At 39.8% G+C, this 19,050-nt stretch overlaps 2 protein-coding genes across 2 annotated transcripts in view; one reads left to right on the forward strand and one right to left on the reverse strand.

Moving 5' to 3' along the window:
- Nucleotides 1–695: 695 nt before the first annotated feature.
- On the forward strand, nucleotides 696–4,142 carry selenop (selenoprotein P). The gene is made up of 4 exons (XM_084728692.1): nucleotides 696–903; nucleotides 1,336–1,548; nucleotides 2,186–2,303; nucleotides 2,444–4,142. The coding sequence occupies exons 1-4, from the start codon at nucleotides 701–703 to the stop codon at nucleotides 3,113–3,115; spliced, it is 1,206 nt and encodes a 401-aa protein (XP_084584818.1). The 5' UTR covers nucleotides 696–700; the 3' UTR covers nucleotides 3,116–4,142.
- An 8,116-nt stretch (nucleotides 4,143–12,258) lies between these two features.
- ghra (growth hormone receptor a) overlaps nucleotides 12,259–19,050 on the reverse strand; it is a 38,897-nt gene continuing 32,105 nt past the window's right edge. The window contains exons 5-10 of the mRNA XM_084728693.1: nucleotides 18,641–18,819; nucleotides 17,852–18,005; nucleotides 17,090–17,180; nucleotides 16,802–16,871; nucleotides 14,944–15,179; nucleotides 12,259–13,967 (exon numbers count right to left, since the gene is read on the reverse strand). Coding sequence (XP_084584819.1) covers nucleotides 13,202–13,967; nucleotides 14,944–15,179; nucleotides 16,802–16,871; nucleotides 17,090–17,180; nucleotides 17,852–18,005; nucleotides 18,641–18,819 — 1,496 coding nt within the window. The 3' untranslated portion in view covers nucleotides 12,259–13,201. The remainder of the gene's footprint in view (nucleotides 13,968–14,943; nucleotides 15,180–16,801; nucleotides 16,872–17,089; nucleotides 17,181–17,851; nucleotides 18,006–18,640; nucleotides 18,820–19,050) is intronic.

Here is a 19,050-nt window from a genome sequence, read left to right on the forward strand (position 1 = left end):
TAAAATGCAATGTTCACTCTGCTAGGTGCACAGCCTCAGTTCTACAGTTCTATCCCGTCCAACAAGCGCTTGAGTGAAAAAATGTAACAGTTTGGGAGGATATCTGCACTCTTAGAAATCAAGGTGCTACTTAGAGCCATACCAAGAATCCAACATAAACAGATATATGTAGAAACATCTGTGAAAGTTGTCACCCAACAATCCTTGAAGGAGTCTTTCTTCCAAAAAGGGTTTTTGCATGAAAAGGGGTCTTAGTGGAACCCTTTAGGGGCCATCCACACCTACAATTATAACTAAAACTATAACTACAGAAATCTTGTTTTAAAACTCATTTTAGCTCAGTTGGATGGTGGAGTCCAGACTGCAACTTTACATTTGATTATAGCTCATTTATAAAACAATATTTCTGTTGTTATAATTATAGTTCTTTGACTAACTTTTCTTCAAAAAGGGTTCTACAGAGAGAGACAAATAGCTCTGAGTAGAACCTCAGCCCTTCAGGAAGAACCCTTTTGCAGCCCTTATTTCTAAGAGTGTAGGGTGATTTGGAGTATGTAGAAATCATAACCCCTCTCTGACCTTTTGTACCATCTTATCACTTTTGTTTGTTTTGATTTTGACCAATCTCTGATTTCCTCTCCTCCCTCTATCCCCTCTCCTCTCCACCACTCTCCCCCTCTTCTCGTTGTGCTCAGCAGGGATGTGGGCGTGCCTCAGCCTGCTCCTCACTCTCTGCCTGCTCCATGGGGGCAGTGCAGAGAGTGACGGGGACGGGCCTCGCTGTCAGCCACCACCAGCCTGGAAGATAGGGGAGGTGGATCCGATGGCGGGGGCGATGGGCAATGTGACGGTGGTGGCCCTCTTCCAGGCCAGCTGACTGTTCTGCCTGGTGCAGGCCGCCAGGTATGTGGTCATCATGTGATATTGGCCAATGTGACCTCTTGAACTTCTGTTATGCACTTCTGTACATTCAAGAAAATACGTGATTATATTGCAACACAACAGGAAAATGAAAAGGAAGTGAAAATAAAACAATATTAGATCAGTTACATTTTATGGCTAATGGTGCAACACTTGCCAAGCTGGCAGCAAGTTATAGCAAGCTTAGACTGGTTCACTAGTTCACTGTCAAAGAAGTGCATCCTGGTCACACTGGTTTGTTAAGCAGACTATCCAACAAAGCTTTATTAACAACTTTGTTAGTTGGCAACTGATTTTTAAACTCATGATCTGATTTCCGATGGATTACATTAATATTTACAAAAATTGCCATGAAATGTGTGTTTAGTACAACACAATCTGACCCATCCTTGCTGATTTCCCTCTTGTGAGCAGAATGGAGGGCCTGCGCCAGAAGGTGGAGAGTCAGGGTCTGAAGGATGTGGTCTACATGGTCGTTAACCACCAGGGGGAGCAAGCACAGCGGCTGCACAGCCTGCTGGCAAGCAAACTAGCAGAGAACATCACCCTGTACAAACAGGACGAGCAACAGCCTGATGTCTGGCAGACGCTGAGTGGAGAGAAAGATGACTTTCTCATTTATGACAGGTTTGGACACTTTATTTACAGTTTGCAAAGGAAATCAAGGGCAATTATGTTTATTTTTTAGCAACTGACAATGATAATAAATTGTGCTTTAGTTTAGTTAACTTAGTTAACAGTCACTGTTAATGAACAATGAAATGATAATTATGTGTACTAATTTATTATTTGTGTGTAATATAGAATTATTTCTTTATAAATTATATATTGTATCACAGCTGATAAGAGATTACATACAATTACAATTAGTAAGTAAAATTATTGCACACATTATGGTATTTTCTATACTGTATTTTACTATAGTGTTTGAATGATTTGTAAACCTTAAATAAATCAGAGAGATGGACCAGATATTTTTAACACTTTGTTAATGGTTAATAAATACTATGTAATGCATCTAAGCGATATTTGGATGGCCATTATAAAGTCGCAACTGATGTTTATAAATCTTTACAATTGCTTAACAAATGGTTTATAAAGCATATATAAACATTAGTGGAATGCTTGTTAACAGTAAAATAACTATTAACTGAGGTTTAATTAACTATCAATTTAGCATTTATGAATGATGGTTATTATACAGTGTACCTTTTATTTATTTTTTTATTTTACTCACCATGCTGTTCTATCCCTTTGTGATTAGGTGTGGCCGTCTCACCCACCACATTTCCCTTCCGTACTCCATCATCGGACAGGGCCATGTGGAGGGTGCCATCAAAGACACCTACTGCAAACGCCTCTGTGGCGAGTGCACACATGAGGTACAGACCATATGTAACTGCCAGAATACTCATTATTTTAAACAAATATAAAGCCCAAGGTAACATGTTGGTAACCTATTTACATCAAAGATAAGCTCATACATTGTCATTTATTTTTTTGTTTTCACTCTTGTTCACAGAGTGCTGAGATCCCAGAGGAGTGCAAAGCGAAAGCAGATGCACAGCCTGACGGAGACGCAGTCCCACCTGTAGAAGAACACACTGGACATGGTCACCACCATGGCCCTCACCATGGTCATGGCCACCAAGGGGATAATCATGGTTTTCACCCCCGTAGCGTTGGCCATGGCCATGATCACAACCACGGTCATCACCATGGTGGCCATGGCGTTGACCATGGACACCGTCCAAGTCAGACAGGTGATAGACAGCAGGGGCAGGAACAAGATGGTGGTGTGCAAGATCATTTAGATGTAGGCCAGATGCAGCAGGTAGTGCACATGCACCAGATGCCCGACGTGGCCCATGATGCTCCTATAAGGCCATGAGAAGCTCAGAAGGCCAGGTGAAAGTCAAAACACAGCTGACAGTGGACAGCAGGCTCTGATAACGAAGCCTCTCCTCAGGCCAGCTGATGCTGACACTGACGCAGGCTGTTTGGCCCCGCAGGGAGCGAGCAGCCGGTCGGTCTCTGACACTGTGATGAGGTGCTGCCTGCCTCCTGACAGTGACACGGGCTGATCGGCGATGCAGCCAATAATGTCAGGGAGACCTGACAATGACGCTCGCCTCCTGCTGACTGACAGCAGCCTCAGCCAACCCCATGAGCCTGACCACAAGGTGTGAACTGAGGGTGAGAGCAGCTGTAAGCTGGCTCTGATATCAGCCACACCAGAGGCCAAGCGCTCTTTTACCAACAAGTATTACCCCGAGAGAGGGCGGGGCAACCCCTGACAGAACAGGTCTGAGGACAAAATAAAGTTCATAAACACACCAACCAAAGCACATATTGGCAGCTTGTTAACTTGTTAAATTTGGTGACACATATGGTTGCAAACTGATTAAAGAATGCCTGAGAATGTCTGTAAGTGGGTTGCTCTTGTCCTTTCTCAGGAGTGTATGTGGTTGTCATGTGCATAAATTTCCTTCTCCATTTTGCTCTCTCCATCCTTTATGAAACCAGGCGCAGAAACTACGCTCTAGTGGCGTCTGTTTGAAGTCAGGCAGGAGAGAGAGGAGAGGGTAGTTCAGGAACATGAGAAACACTAAAAGCATTTCAAAGTTTTGAAATAAAGGAACAAGAAAATACTGCAAATACTACCAAAAATGACAAAGAAAAAATAAGAGATGATGGTTAGAGTACAACAGACTGTGTGAACTGGGTAAAAATCAGAAATCATTATTTGGGGAAACCTGAAAGCACTGGCCCATTATGGGGAAAAAAAGTTCTATAAACATTTAAAAGAAAACCATAAAAAAAATTATAGCAGTGGGTTTGCTATTGAGCACATATATCAGCAGTAACTGCCACAAGTGACATTCTTTTTGCTTTGTATCGATGTTGATAAATTCCACAAGCTTAAACATATATCAGGTATATTCCTCTATATGGTCTTCTTTGCATTTGCGAATTGCACATCTTGATACGAGGCTTGCTTAAAAAATTATACAAGACTCTATGGGTAAGGAAAGGTCAAAGGAAAAAAGAGAGTGAAGCATTGAATGATTGTTGGAATACACTCTGTGCTATATGACGGCTTCTGCGGAAAGGTAACGGTCACCCTGAAACCCTGATGCTTGCACAGAGAACTGTATTGTGTAAAAGTTGTCAAACATGGAAACTGAGAGTTGAATAAAGATGGCTGAGTTACTTTTCTAGCTTGTGTGTGAGTGCTTTCTTGTCAAAGTAAAGCCTGTATATTTAAGCATACTGGCTGTCAAATGTGCTGTGTAAGAGGAACTGAGAGGGGTCTGCTGTGGACTGTGTGTTTGAGGGGAGTGACTCTTGGTGGTATTTGGCAACTGGCCTGCACGTGCCTGAGAGGTTCAACATGTGACTTCGACAAAAGCACAGGGATCATATTACCTACAATACTTTTACATTCACAATGAGTCTGTAGCATGTCATTAAAGTCCAATTATACACATATCTTAAATATTTATGTCCCTAATACTGTTAGGGCCGATTAAACTTTTCACCACTTATTTTTTTTATTAAATTAATGCATGCTACTAAACTGTTTTGTCCAACATTTGTCAGCAGATGGTGACAGAGTTCTGCGAAATAAAATACCAGTGCACGCAGAACTGCTGAGTTTACTGATGAAGTTTGTCCTCTTCACTGACCTCATACAGGCTCACCACATTCTTTGACAGCTCCACCCAAATGAGCTCCTAACAGAGTGCCTCTTCGCTTCAAATCATTAAAAAAAGAGACTTTTTTATTCTGATTAATTAGATTCATAAAGAGTGATTTTGTTCTCTCAGGCTGCACAAACACACATTCAAATCAAAGTATGAGCAAAAAGAAACATTGCCACAACACAAGCCTGTTACAGTGTGTTCAGGCTATTTAAAGTAGTTATAGCTGAAGGTACAAAACTCCTAAAGCATGTTTTACTGCAGATTGGCTGTCTGTATCTGCTGCCAGAGGGGAGGAGGGTGAAGCATGGGTTGAGGAAGAGGCAGGGGTCCTGTGCTGTGGTCAGTGACTATTGGGTTTTTTTTTGTTTGTTTGTCCATATACTTTTAAGGCAGTATTTATATGATGTATGTAATTTGATCTCTTTTCTTAATTCAAGTTTGATATTTTTAAGATTTGTGTTTGTTTTGTGTTTGGAACTTTGAACTTTTTGAACTCTGGTCTCTGTAGAATGCTATTTTCACTCAGTTTTATTGCCTAAACCTGCGCAAATTACAACTGAAAACTGAAAATAATAATCAGAAAAACCTGTAAATCTTAACCCACGCTCTTATAGCTAAACTAAGGGGGTCAGGTGTAAATAGTTGAATACTTGCTGTGTTTCTATTCTCACCAGGGTGCAAATAGACAGATTTTTTATTTAGTTATTTATAACTATTAAAAATACTTGTGAAAATTTCCTGTTTCTGTGCCCAAGTATCATTGTGGATAATCATATTTATTGTAAAACTGTAAAATTTCCTGCCTTCAGTACATAGTTGAGGAGATCATACCAAAAATGTTTATATTCCTTGTAAGTAATATCAGCCAATATACTGATCTTACTTACAAGGAATATAAACAATTTTTCAACATTTATCAGCCAATATACTGATATTGGATTTTTTTTTACTCCCTAATATGGATATCAGTCCCACAAAATCTATTAAAAACTATTGGTCAGGCTCTACTCGTCTCTGTTGATGAAGGTGAGCATAGTGAAATAGTTTATAGAGACCTGAGTTTTAAGAATTTCTTATGCATAGAACTGGCCTTCCTCAATTTTCCTCTGTCACACATGTACAAACGCAGGCTATTTCAATTCCAGTGATTCAATCTATCCTGATTTTGCATGCACATGAGCAACACATACGGTATATGTCTGGTGTCAGCTACAAATATTTGCAAGAATAATCTATTGGAGGCAAAACTGAGCTCCTGTGCTTTCAGAAAATGTTTTCACTTCAGTGGAACTTATTTTAAATGGAAAATCCATTCTGTCTGCTGGTTGTTTGTGGATTCAAATTTTTTAGTTCCTCAACTACAGCTGGTTCCTGATGTACATGTTTGCATACACATATCACAGACCGACTTGTTGCATATCTTTTTTTGTATAGGAAAATAGTTTTTATTCTCTTTAAATAAAAGCAGTCCATTTGCTTTGGTTATTTGTGTTTGTACTTTTATTTAGAATGGCCTTGGGTGCATATAATACAGTAAAATGTGCCATCACCACAAGAAGCATCTTAAGCTCATTTTTCTATAGAAACACTTATATAATGATGGCAACACACAGCTCAGAACCCCTAAGTCTGTCCTCTAGACTTAAAGTGCAACACCCTCTGCTCAGTGTAATGTATCTGAATTGCCTGTCGGACTGTGTGTCTGAAAAGGTCAACAAGCAACCGGAGGTAATAATTGAGGCCGAGGTGGACTGCTTGTGTGGGCGTAATTGGGCTGAAGATCCAATACTGGGGAACAGTGACTTATGGGTAATTACCTGCAATGTCCTGAGATGAAGAGCTGTGAGTGGCTGTCTCTCTGATTCAATCAGCCCCACACAGAGCAGTGCAATACACAGCCTCTGTCTTAATTGTCCGATATGCTTTCCCCACGATGTACAACTGGCTCTGCAGCCATTTCCTCTCCACTTACTCTGGCAGCGAGATAAAGACAGAGAGAGAGAGAGGGAGAGAGAGAACCACACACTTGTGAACTCATTCACACACACAAAGTGCCTCTGTGTTTCTCACAAACAAGTACACACTCTCTACCCAACGACCACCACACAATCAGTATTTTCCCCTCTCTCAGACACACATACACAGATGATGCATTTGCATCTGAACTCTCCCACAGTGGGCTGTACATTTTGTTCATTACCATCCTTTTTCTGTCACTGAGCGCAGCTCTGAGCTGACCTTTTCTGTGAGTATGCCGCTTGTGGTCTTTTAATAACGCAGTTGGCAGTGAGTTGAGGAGGTCTTGTGAACAGAGTTACACTGAAAATTGAATTGAAATTACAATCTGTAAAATGATCTTGATAACCCAGTGAAATCTAATTTTCTTTAACTTACTTTGCATGTCCAAAACTAACATTAAATAAATCATTTAAATTAGATACTGAATCCTACCGGGTTGGTAGGAGACTTTGAAAACAAATGAAATTTCAGAATCAGTGCTTTACATCAGTGTATTGCTGCCACATCAGAAAAAGAAAGACAAATCAGAATCACATTATTATGCAAAAGGTTTCTTGTTATAACAAGTTGTTTATAGCATAACATTATAACAGTATAAGTTGTCATGTTATAATTTGAAACATTTTGTTATTACAATAAGTTCCATCCATCCATTCATCCATTGTAACTGTTTATCCTGATGGGTCATGGGAGCCTATCCAGGCGTTGGGTGAGAGGCGGGGTACAACCTGAATAAGTTGCCAGGTCATCTCAGGGCTGACAGATAGAGAGACAGATGACCACTCACACTCACATCTACACCTAGGGGCAATTTAGAGTTACCAATTAACCTAATTAACCTGCGTGTCTTTGGACTGTGGGAGGAAGCTGAAGAGAACCCACGCTGACACAAGGAAAACATGCAAACATCCAGCCACAGAGGTTGTGGAATTCAAACTCAGAACCTTCTTGCTGTGAGGCGATAATGTTAACCACTGCACCACCACACCAGTTTGTATGTCATTGTTGTGTGTGAAAATAGCTGATTTTTCTTTTTCTGGTGAAGCAGCAATAAGCTGCTGTAGTAACAATTAAAAACTACTCAAAAGGTCACTTAAAAGACAATACCCATCCTAGACACAGCCTGCTTAACCTGCTGCTGTCTGACAAGAGACACAGAAGATCTCGTATCTTATTTTTGTGGACAACGGATAAAAAAAAACATCGACAAGATGATTGAGATGCTGCATATACATTTATTGTGTAATTTGTTGAAAGCTTATTGATCACACATACAACACCGGAAGGGCTCAACTGATAAGAGAACAATAACAAATCATCAAAGATCAACATAGCTCTTGGCCTTAAGTAGAACAACAGCAAACAAACAAGGACAGTGGCTCCGAGGTCAAGAGGGTCTGAAATTATGATTAAGGCATGGAATAAATGGAGCAAAGTCATGAAGTCAATGCAAACTGATAAATTATGGTGTTGAGCAATGCAGCTGTTGCCAATGCTGACATGGATTTATTTTTTTTATAAGCCTGGATGGAACTTCAAAGAATAACAGTACACATATTACTCATGCTGCCCCAGCCACTGTTGTCAGGTGGTGGGGTGATCTGAGGACCCTAAGCAGACAAATAAATAGCAGGTGAATAGAAATATAGAGTGGAGCCACTGCCACAGTCATAAAAACCAGGGTGTGCATGCTGTACTCAAGGTAAGAATTAAACTATTTCCCCAACAAACTGAAAAAATATCTGGATGAACGCTCTTTGTTTGATAGAGAGTCACAACCAGCACAAATTCCAGCACTCAGGATTACTTCCAGGCTTACCCAAGTGACAAAAGCCACCCTTGAACCAATGCAAAACCAAGAAGCTGGAGGCCAAAATAGATCATTATAAAATACTGTAGCCCCTTCAAATGCACTTAAATCACATGGGGAGCGATGTAAGAGTGTTGAGTTACAGTATAACTGTTTCACTCTGCCTATATTTTGATATGACTTCATAAAAGACTATATCTATCTGCTCTCTATCCACAAATCTTATAGCAAACATTAAATACTCCATTACAGTACATCATTCTATCAAGCTGGTAGTGTAAAATATGTCCTATAAACATAAACTCTGTAGAACAAAACTAAAGCTTATTGATATCGAAGGATCCCCCATTGTCTAATTATTGTGCTGAATAAAAAACATAATGCTGTTTTATAATAACAAGTAATTCATAGACTTGACATAGTCCAAAATACAAAATCTGAATACTATTTTAAACATCAGATATATGTGTGTACAAAGTGCTTGCTCTAAAGTGTCTGTAACATTTATAAGCTTGAAATAACAGTTGCAAACTTTTACACTACATTAAGAATGAGCTCATTGTGAACTGGCAAAAAAAAAAAAAAAAATGCAGACACAATGTAGTAAACACCTGTACAATAAGCTTGAACAAAAAAAGCCCCTGTAAATTTATTATACTCACTGTAACCTTTAAAAAACTCTCATTAGGCTGGGTTGCACCAATTTTTAAACCTGATTTTGCACCAAATTTTAAAACTAGCTTAAGAGCAATGTGACATTTTGTAAACTTTTTTAGCTGGCCAGCAAACTATGTAATATTTTGTTAACTTTTTAGGCAGCTAACAAACTGTTTTAACTTTTTAGCTAGCTCGCAAACTAATTAATGTTTTTTGTTATGAGCAAATGAAAGTTTTACCACTTCTTTCACAATCAAAAGTTCTGACAGCACTCAGATTTATTTATTTATTTAATCAAATTTGGGTAAGCACGCATCTCCATACTGACTAAACTCAATCTATAACGCAATCAATAAAGGTGGATTTACTAAACAGAGATGAATTTTTAATTGTTTAACTCATTTTAAACCTAATTTTGCTACACTCTGATTACAGCTCATCTTAGATTAAATCAGTCTTTGTTGGTACAACCCAGTCTCAGTGATTTAACATTTTTGTTTTGTTTTCACAACTTCCCCACAATATAATAATTGCATTGCATATTTCCAGTTTGCACACATTCACAATCACCATGGTACAACTGAAAGAGAACCTTAACAGTGCTTTCTCCATAATCTGATCTTCCTTCATATACACAGAGAGCCTTGAGGGGATCTTTGGATGGGCGTGAACACTGTGAACGTTGGATGAGCATCAGGAGGAGCTGCTGTATTGCAGCTTGACTTTGGGGCAAAACTGTCCTACTGTTGCTACTCATAACTGAACAAAATCATGCCTTCCCGTTTTCCCCAGGCAACATAACATTTTCAGACATCAGTATCATCCGATTTGCAGGGTTTATCACAAACATTTACACTTGTACACAATAGTGATCGTTGCACTCTCTTAATGACCCCTTCCCACAATAGTAAGGCTGATGTAGGAAAAATACATGTACCGAGCAGCAATACATTGTGATTAGTAACATTAATGACATAAAAAATATATACTTGTCATCTTACAGCACTAGTAAATATATTAAGACATTTCTGCAACAGCATTTGATTGCTGGTATCATCAGCACTATGTAACAGAACACTGAGCTTTTTTTTTTCAAACATAGAGAGACAAAAAGAGAAATGACACATATCTATCATATTCACATTTTTTCAAAACTGTCATTTTATGGCTCTTGCTTTTGTCTCTCTTCATTATGGGATTGTCTGATACAAAAGACCTATTCTATGCGAGTCATTTGCCTGCTTATCTCAAGGATGATTCCAAAACAACATGATTCACAGGCAGCATGTGTTTCCTTTGCATTGTGAAATATGTTTTGTTTATGGTGTGATGTGACAATCGGAGGCTGCCTTGATGTTGAACAATAATAACAATGCTCCTGACTCATTCATGGACGTGTTGACATGAAAATTCATTGTGTCGTATCACAAAAACCATGCACAACACACAACCTCTGTTGACTTAAGTTTAGATGGCTTCTTGTATGCAGTGACACATGTTGTTATGTGACACAGGCATACTGTCAAAGCCTTTATGATAAAATTTATATGATGGAAACAGGAGGAGCATAAAACCTTTACAAAAGGTCTCCTCTGCTGTCGCCTCACCCACATTATTACATTCTTACTGATTATTATAAGATTACACTGTCATCTGGTGCAAGCTTACACTACAAGCTAATCTGACTAAATAACTGATTAAGCATCAGATTCTTCCTAAATAATATCCTAAACGTGGGTATTCTAAGTAAGATATGGGGGTAAAGTCACTAGGAATACATGCCTAATAATTATACACATATAGTCCACTGTATTTGACTCCAGTCAAACCAATTTTTTTTTCTTTTTTCAAATTTTTGGCTTGGAAATTGTGGTCAGTTTACAAGGATGATTGGAAATGTGCAAATTGCGGTTTAGTGGCCTCAACAAATTTTCACCCCTGTAACCAATTTTCACCTCATAATATTTAGAAATACGTCAGGAAGGCAAAATTACATATAAATTAAGGCATTTTTTGATGTAGTGTGTATGCATGCATGTTAGTGCATGTGCAAGTTTGTAGTAGTGAATCTATGCACCAAGAGGCTTTACACCAATTCACGATACATGGCCGTACTTGCCTGTACATAGCGATGCAAAAAAGCACAAATCCTAATTATGATGCATACTTTAGCACAGAAATTCCAAGCTATTAACACTATCATAGGCACAGGTTGTTAACACGGTGCACTTAGCAGATAATAAGTATAAAATGTTAGCTAATTACAGCTATTACATACTTTCACAGTCTTTCAACGTGTTCCAGTTGCTGCCCCTGCCATAACTATGCAACATGAGAAGAAAACAACTCCCGAGTAGAAAGCATACTCTTTAAGGTTTCTGTTTGAGCGACAGGTTATGAGTGAGTGCTGGTTTGTAAAGGTGAGATCTGGCTGCTGTTACAGGGTGAACTGCAATATCTGGTTTCTCCAAGTTGCTGGTTGCGCATCTCTGTCCCTTAGCTATATAAATGTGCCCCTGAGCAAGGCACTTGGTGGTGCTCAGCATACTGTATCACACTATTTGTACTACAACTGCAACGATTAGTCGATTCGATTGAAAAAAGAATTAACTGACAACTATCCTGATAATCGATTAATCGTTGCAGCCATTTTCAAGCAAAAATTTGCCACTTCCAGCTTCAGAAATGTGAGGATTTGCTGCTTTTCTTGGTCATTAGTAAATGAAAAGTCTTTGGATTTTGGACTGTTGGTTGGACAAAAGAAGCAATCTGAAGATTTCAAGTGTTATGGGAAATTGTAATGAGCATTTTTCTGAACTTTTTTTTTGACATGTTATAGACTAAAAAAATGTAACGATTAACCATGAAAATGATCAGCAGATTAATGGACAATTAATGTTGTAGTTTGTACTGAGTGTCTCTGTGAAGCTGTGAATAAATCTAAATAAATCCTTACTAGCGCTACATGAACTGCTGTTAAGCATTCTTAGTATGCATGCCAGAATGCAGAAAAGAAATGACAATAAATCAACTCAGGTTAAAGGGAAATTCTATGTATATTCAGTCTGTAATATTAAATGTATTCTGTGGATTAGTTTGTGATAAAAAGTTGTAATTTCCCTTTTAATTGGCACCTCTATTCCTAGTTAGTGATTTCCTTTATTTCCAAGAATGCCTTTAAATATCCCCCAAGGAAGGAAGAGAGACTCGTGTCTGTGTGTACATTTATACTGTACGTTTCTTCAGTTGATGAAAGTATTTCTTGTATTAAACTCTAGTATCACTGTAGAGAACAACTATCTTGACATCAATAATATTAATCAACGTTTGGGCCACTTATTTTTGAAAATATGAACAGCATACCATTAAGTAAAATTAATCCAGGAATGCAAGGTAAAACTGCATAGTTGTGTTTTTAACTGTATCTTATGGTGGATTTTTCCTTTAGCTAATGCCTTTTTGTACAAAAATATATCTCTAGTGAAGTACTAATAAGATGACATGATGAGATAAGAAATTTAAGAATATAAAATAAGCCACAATTGAGCGGCGACGCACCTCTGCCAGCAAGAGGTATCAACAAACTTCTTCTCCGTGTGAATGTGCTTGTCTTCGCATGATCAATCACACACTAACAAACATCTCTCTGTAAGATTAAGACTTCAACGATGTCATTGCTCGATACACTATAAGCCAGAGGTGCAATGTGATCCGAGGCAGTTTTAGCAGTGAGCTAATGCTTTTTGACTCATTACAATCACAGTTTCAGCCTATTTATCTGTGAGTTTCTTGTGCATGGATGTCAACAAACAGAGCAAACTGTGCATTTGGTTTGTGATGTTCATGTTTGGCTGCCTCTGCATCAAATGAATTGATGGAGCAGATGTAAAAAGAGTCAAGAATACAGCTTGTAGCTTCTCCCTTTCAGCACCCTCTGAAAACAAACACCTGTACATTCTCATCCACGCTGTGTGCTGCAAGTTATTTGGTTTCCAGCAGGAATCGGGTAGAAACAGGCTTTTGTGACCGCGGGGGACTTTCCGGGTCAATCAATCTTATACCTAAAAGGCTTAAAGGCATTGTCAGTTCATGGTGAGAGGTTCCCCAGCAGGTCTGGGGTGACGTACCCTACGGGCATGGCAGGTAGGGCTTTGAGGGGGTGCTGTGGCAGGCAGGGAGGGGGAGACTGGCGTGGGGGAGGTGGGTTGAGGAGCAGACTGTGTTGACTGTCCACCTCCTGTACCACTGTGTAGTCTGCGACAGGGGCAAAGAACTGGGATTGGGGAGAGTCAGGAAGAATGTAAGGTGATTGGTTTTCCTCTGCTGTGGCTGTAGCTTTGGTCTCCACTGGCTGAGGGTGTATAGTATGATACCCCTCACCTGGCATGGGGGAGCTAGGGGGAGTGCTGATCTGCCGGGCGTTGCTCTCTATGGTGTAGCCACTTCCTTCAGGATCCACCACCAGCAGCTGAAACTGCAGCTCCTTCTGCTTTTTCTCCTCAGAGTCCTTGTTGCTTTTTGGCTCTTTTCCGTTCTTTTGTGCGCCCTCCTCTGTGGCCGAGGAGCTCTCCTGGATTCTGAGTTGCTGGCCAGGAGACAGCACCACACCTCCAGAGGGCATCACATTGCTGACCTGGGCATAGAAGTCTGTGTTGACCCAAGTCTGGGGCCCTCCTGTTTGGGTTTGGACAAGGGGCCTCTCGCCTCTCTCCGGGGCTGGAGCTCCTTCTACAGCATCGAAGGAGTCTTCTCCGTCCTCGGGTTGGCCTGGCAGCAGGGTGGCCATTAGGGTGTCTTGGTCAGGCACATCTGGGTCATAACAGCTGGCCCGGCCTGAGTCATCATCAGGGAAGCTGGGGGAGAGAGAAACAGGTGGAAACAGAGGACAACAGATGAAATTCATATTTGTAGAACCATCTGACAGCATGAAAGCCCCTGTCCATTTCAATAAATCCTAGGGGTGTAACGATTCACTCATGCGTCCGATGCATCGGACTTTAATGTGTTAGATACAAGTGCATCGGTTCAGACGGCCTGCATCGGTTAAAAGCTCAAGATCAATCGAAAACAAATTTATTGTGATTAAGGAAGGGGAGGAGATACCAAGACACATCTCCAGGGACATGTAAAACCTACAAGGAACTATGGACTATATTCAACTTGTTAGAGAGTATAGATTTGGAAGCATCAACAGCTCTGTAGGTGGCTGACCAACATTAACATAATTCTGTCTCATATATTTATGTTAGCAAACTATTTTGTTTTATTCAAACTCAAGTTCTTGTCAACTCCTGATGATGTTCATGGTAATATTTTTTCTTCATTACTTCATCTATGGTTTGTTTCACAGCAGATTTCTTGCACTGATTTTTTTCACATCTGCTGCTTGTGTATATTTGTTACGGCCAGGTTAAATTTACTTTGGATTACGTGCTTGTGCTTTCCATATTCTTCTAGGAGAACAACTCACCTTCTGTCTAGTTTGGCTTTCTTTTTGTTTCTGTTTTCTCTTTGTTTTTTGAGAAGCTAGCTAATACAGACTATTTAAGCATGTTAGCTAAGCTAGGTAACATTAATGACACTGACATTAATGCTAACCTTAGAGATTGATGTGGGTGACGCATAAACATTGTAACTGAAGTGCATATGTGCTGTATTATGACAGTAACTGCTGTGAAAGCTTCTAAACACCTCAGCAAGGAGACAAGCTAACAGGCTTTATGCAACAAGTGAGTCCCTTAGTTTAAGAAAATGTTTTACTTAAGGGAAAAACCTAAGGTGATTTATGTAACCAGTGCACCAGCCTTAACATGTATATCTGTGCAGTACCTGATGGCATTTGAGCACCCTAAGTTCATGTGGTGGCTGACAGGTTGCGGCAGACCCAGGAGCCTCTGGGTGTCTGAGCCCTGGTTGTCCTCCTTCTCTCCAGTATCTGCATCCTCAGGATCCACCTCGATGAACTCCACCCATGGCTCATCTTGGTAGAAATCTGGTGCATAAGACGGTAGGCCACCCATACCTCCACCACTCAGGATGAAATTCAGCTCGTCCAGCTTCCCTTTCTGCATGACGACGGATTTGGATGGAAGCGTATGTGAAAAATCAGGTTGCAAAGAGTAATGTAATCATGACGAATGTGTAAATTTTAGCTGGAAACCAAACACGCTTTGTGCTTCACTTTTGTCTGAGCATGAAACAGCAGCATTATTATTCATTTCATTTCTATCAGTTTTTTTTCTCTGAGGTCCACGGGTAGGGTTGTTTTGTAAAGAGCAAACAAATGCATCCCACATCATCTGGCAATAATACTCCCACAACAAGACCCTCTTCACATCTTATTATCCCTCAGTGGTCATCCTGTCTATGTTTACTTCCACAAAACAAGAGTGCCTGTTTGCTTTCAAATTATTTATAGACATTTTTGCTTTTATTTTATAGTTTACACAAATGATAAACAGGATGTGATTGTGAGAGAGACTGAGGGTGATGTGATGATTATGTGGCTTGCAGAACCTCGGCCAGCTGAGCCACATGGATGCCCAGCAGAGTCTGTTTTTAATCAAAATTACAATAAAAATGTAATGACAAAAAAACTGTGGTTACACAACACTTTATATAATCACTTTACTGGATAGGCAGCTCAATATCATATGTTGGCTGCTCGCTTTATGCATATACAATAGAACATAATATATACAGGAGTGCCCTGTGTGTAGTGAGTCTGGCCAGTTTTGGATTTATGAAATTTATAAACTACAATATATAAGTTGATATTTGTTTTGTAAAACATATATAAAATAAATCCAATTAAAATGATTTATTAAAGAATTTTGAGCAAGATATGGACTAAGCAAGGCTTTTTACAGTTGAAAAATACAGTTGTTCTCTGGTGGATTAACTATATAATGGTGACAGTGTTTTGACTTACTGTATGCTCATGGTACCTTTGACATCTTTGGTATTGCAGTTTTTTGTTACAACACATCTGTAACAAGACCAGTGGGCATTTCATCATGGTGGACAAAGGAAAACTCTGGCTTGTTTTGATAAATTTTGCTAATTTAAGTTAGAAAGCTGTTCCATTCCAATAGCTTGAAGACTTTGCTTGTTTCTGAATGGCTGAATAAAACACGAGCTATTCTGCATATGTACGGCCTCTCACTCTTCAGGACCGCAAGTGTTGCTTGAAAAAGTTAACATTAACCAACTGGACCAGAGTGGTCGACCTGTACGCACTTGTTCAATGAATGGACCATCTTTTAACAACTGCCATAGGGTTGGATGAATATGTTGGCCACCAGCGATGGACTCTGTTAGTTTTTGTCATCTTATTTTGCTAATTTAATGGTCTGTATGAGTAGCAGGCACTGCTCATTGACGCACTCAGCAGGACTGTTACACACCCACTGGGCCGGACGACGGTGTACTGAGCCGGGTGCATGAGTGGGAGGAAATCAGCCTGCAGAGCCAGACAATTTTCACATCTAACACACATTTTATTTTCTATCCTCTTCTTTTCTATGTAATTATCTGTATATATGTCCTCTGTGTGTGTAGTATGAAGAGACTACAGCTTTCATTTTGTTGTGCAACCCTAGGTCATATAATTATAAATAAATTACCTTGATACCTTGATAAGAAAAATCACAAACAAGGAAGAGTAACAACGCAGATATAACTGTACCTTTAACAGCTCTGGATCGATGCCTTTAATTTTGGGTGCAGGAACTGGCGGCAACAGAATCATCATTAACCTGCAACGGCAGGGCAGACATGATGAAGATAATCTGTTCACAGTTGTCAGTATTTGTGTGTATGTGTATGCATGGGGCATAGAAAGGAAAGCTACACTGAGAGCAGCACTGCACAATGTGATGAGGATTTTGAAAACATTTCATCCTGTTGTAACTGCCATTGTTAATTTAGTGGAGAGGTTGAATATGCGTGAATGAGTGAGAGAGTCCATTCCTACCTGTGCTGCTGAGAGATGACAACTAGCATGATGAGTATGAGGATGCCCAGAAGCCCAAAAATGAGAACCAACATGAACGGGAAAGTAGATTCTAAAAAACAACATAAAACAGAATATTTTGAATATTAAACAAGCATTGTCAAATTTGATTTTCCCAGCAAAGAGGATCATATCTAATGAGTATGTTACAGTCTTAGGTATATTATTTAGGATCTTGAGAGCTTGTTTATACATAGATTGTTTAATATTGTATCCACAGTAAGAAAACAAGTGGTTGAACAGTGTGTTACGTGTGAAAAGATCATAGCATATCATATATTGAATGTTGATAAGGGACATTGTTTGCTCTTTTTGAGAAAAAAGTACATAACGACTGTACTTTCATTACAGTTTTTCATGTAAATATATTACAGTGTCATCTGCATACATTTGGATGTCTGCTCCAATACACTGTATGCTGAGGACAGACCACTGATATATAATTTAAAGAGCAGCAGTCCTAGCACGGAGCCCTGGGGCACTCCAACATCACAGCTTATAGTCGGTGAAACTGCATCTTTGATCCTCACACATCAATTTCTGTTTTCATGGTTGGATTTGAACCAGCATAAAGCAGCAGGTGAAAAATGTAATTTTGCCATCATTGTCATCTCAACTACAGTGTTTCCAGTTGTTCAAGGTGGTGTCCGATCTAAGCAACGGACCAGTCATATTTATTTATTGCATCTAGTCAAAAGATTGATTGCTCCACCCATGACCCACCTTTGTTTGGAATCTCATTTACTTGAATGAAGATGGAGCTGCTAAACTCTCCAAACTTTGTGAAGGCCTGCATTCTGCAGCGGATGTGCACTTCATACTCTTTTCCGATTTGCAGACCATAGATTGTCTGCTGGGTGAGTGGCTGCATCTCCAACTGAATTACAGAGCACATAGGAAAGAAAGACAGAAAACAAAAACATAGAGAAGGAATTAAACAGTTTTATTTATTAAACAGAAAAAAAAGCTTTTGTGAAGCTTACTGAAGCTTGACAGTCAAGAGATCTATTTTTATTTTGGTACCTGTAGCTATGACCTTTCCAACGGTATAATTGTTGAGACATTCAAGATACATTAGATGTAGGACATACTGTTATAATGGAGGGCTCTAAAACAGTTTCCAAGGCTGCATTTGTCAGACCGGCTGGCCAGACCGTAATGAATATGAGTCTGTTCAAGGTCCCATGGCCCCTGACCTACAGATCCCTCCCTTCACTTCCTTCAGAGAGACTGTGTTTTCCCAGAGGGCCTTGCTCTGGCTTCCACTCTTGTATTTTAGCCACAAGAGTCCAGGGGGGGAGGGGAGAGGAAACACGACACTGTGCCTGTATGACCTCCATACAATTTACTTTAAAGAGGGTGCATGAGTGTTTGCATTTGGGTGAACTTGTGTATGTGCACAGAGGCGTTTTGTCAAGTTTTAAGGTGTGTGTTTACATGTGTCAGGGCATGTTACTGTGTGTGTGGAGGAGGAGAGGGAATTTATGAGCAAGTAAAAGAGAGACGACTTACTGCTTCCCAGTTTGTGGTATTTCTCTCTCTGTACTGGATCTCATACTCAATGCGCATCCAGCCTGCCTTGACATCTGCAGAGGGTGGGGACACCCAGTTGACCATGACATCATAACTTAGCCCAGAGGGACTTACATTCAACAGGGTCCAGTTTAGGGACACCGGTGGGTCAGGACGCACTGCCAGGAAGAGGGCAAAAGTTCAGTTTGAACAGAATGAAAACGCTTTGAGCCATTTCTATCATTGAAGATGGGTACATAATTTATGTGTTAGCATGAAGTGCCCTTTACCAACTTAAGCCTGTATTATGCTTTCCACGTCCGTAAATATGTAAATATGTATGTAAATAAATTTCATCATCACAGTCTCTGTGTTGACATCCTTATAACTCCAGACTGCACAGACTTGTC

The sequence above is a fragment of the Lutjanus erythropterus genome, chromosome 10 (assembly GCF_056507025.1).
Source record: "Lutjanus erythropterus isolate fLutEry1 chromosome 10, fLutEry1.hap2, whole genome shotgun sequence".
Lineage (NCBI taxonomy): Eukaryota > Metazoa > Chordata > Actinopteri > Lutjaniformes > Lutjanidae > Lutjanus > Lutjanus erythropterus.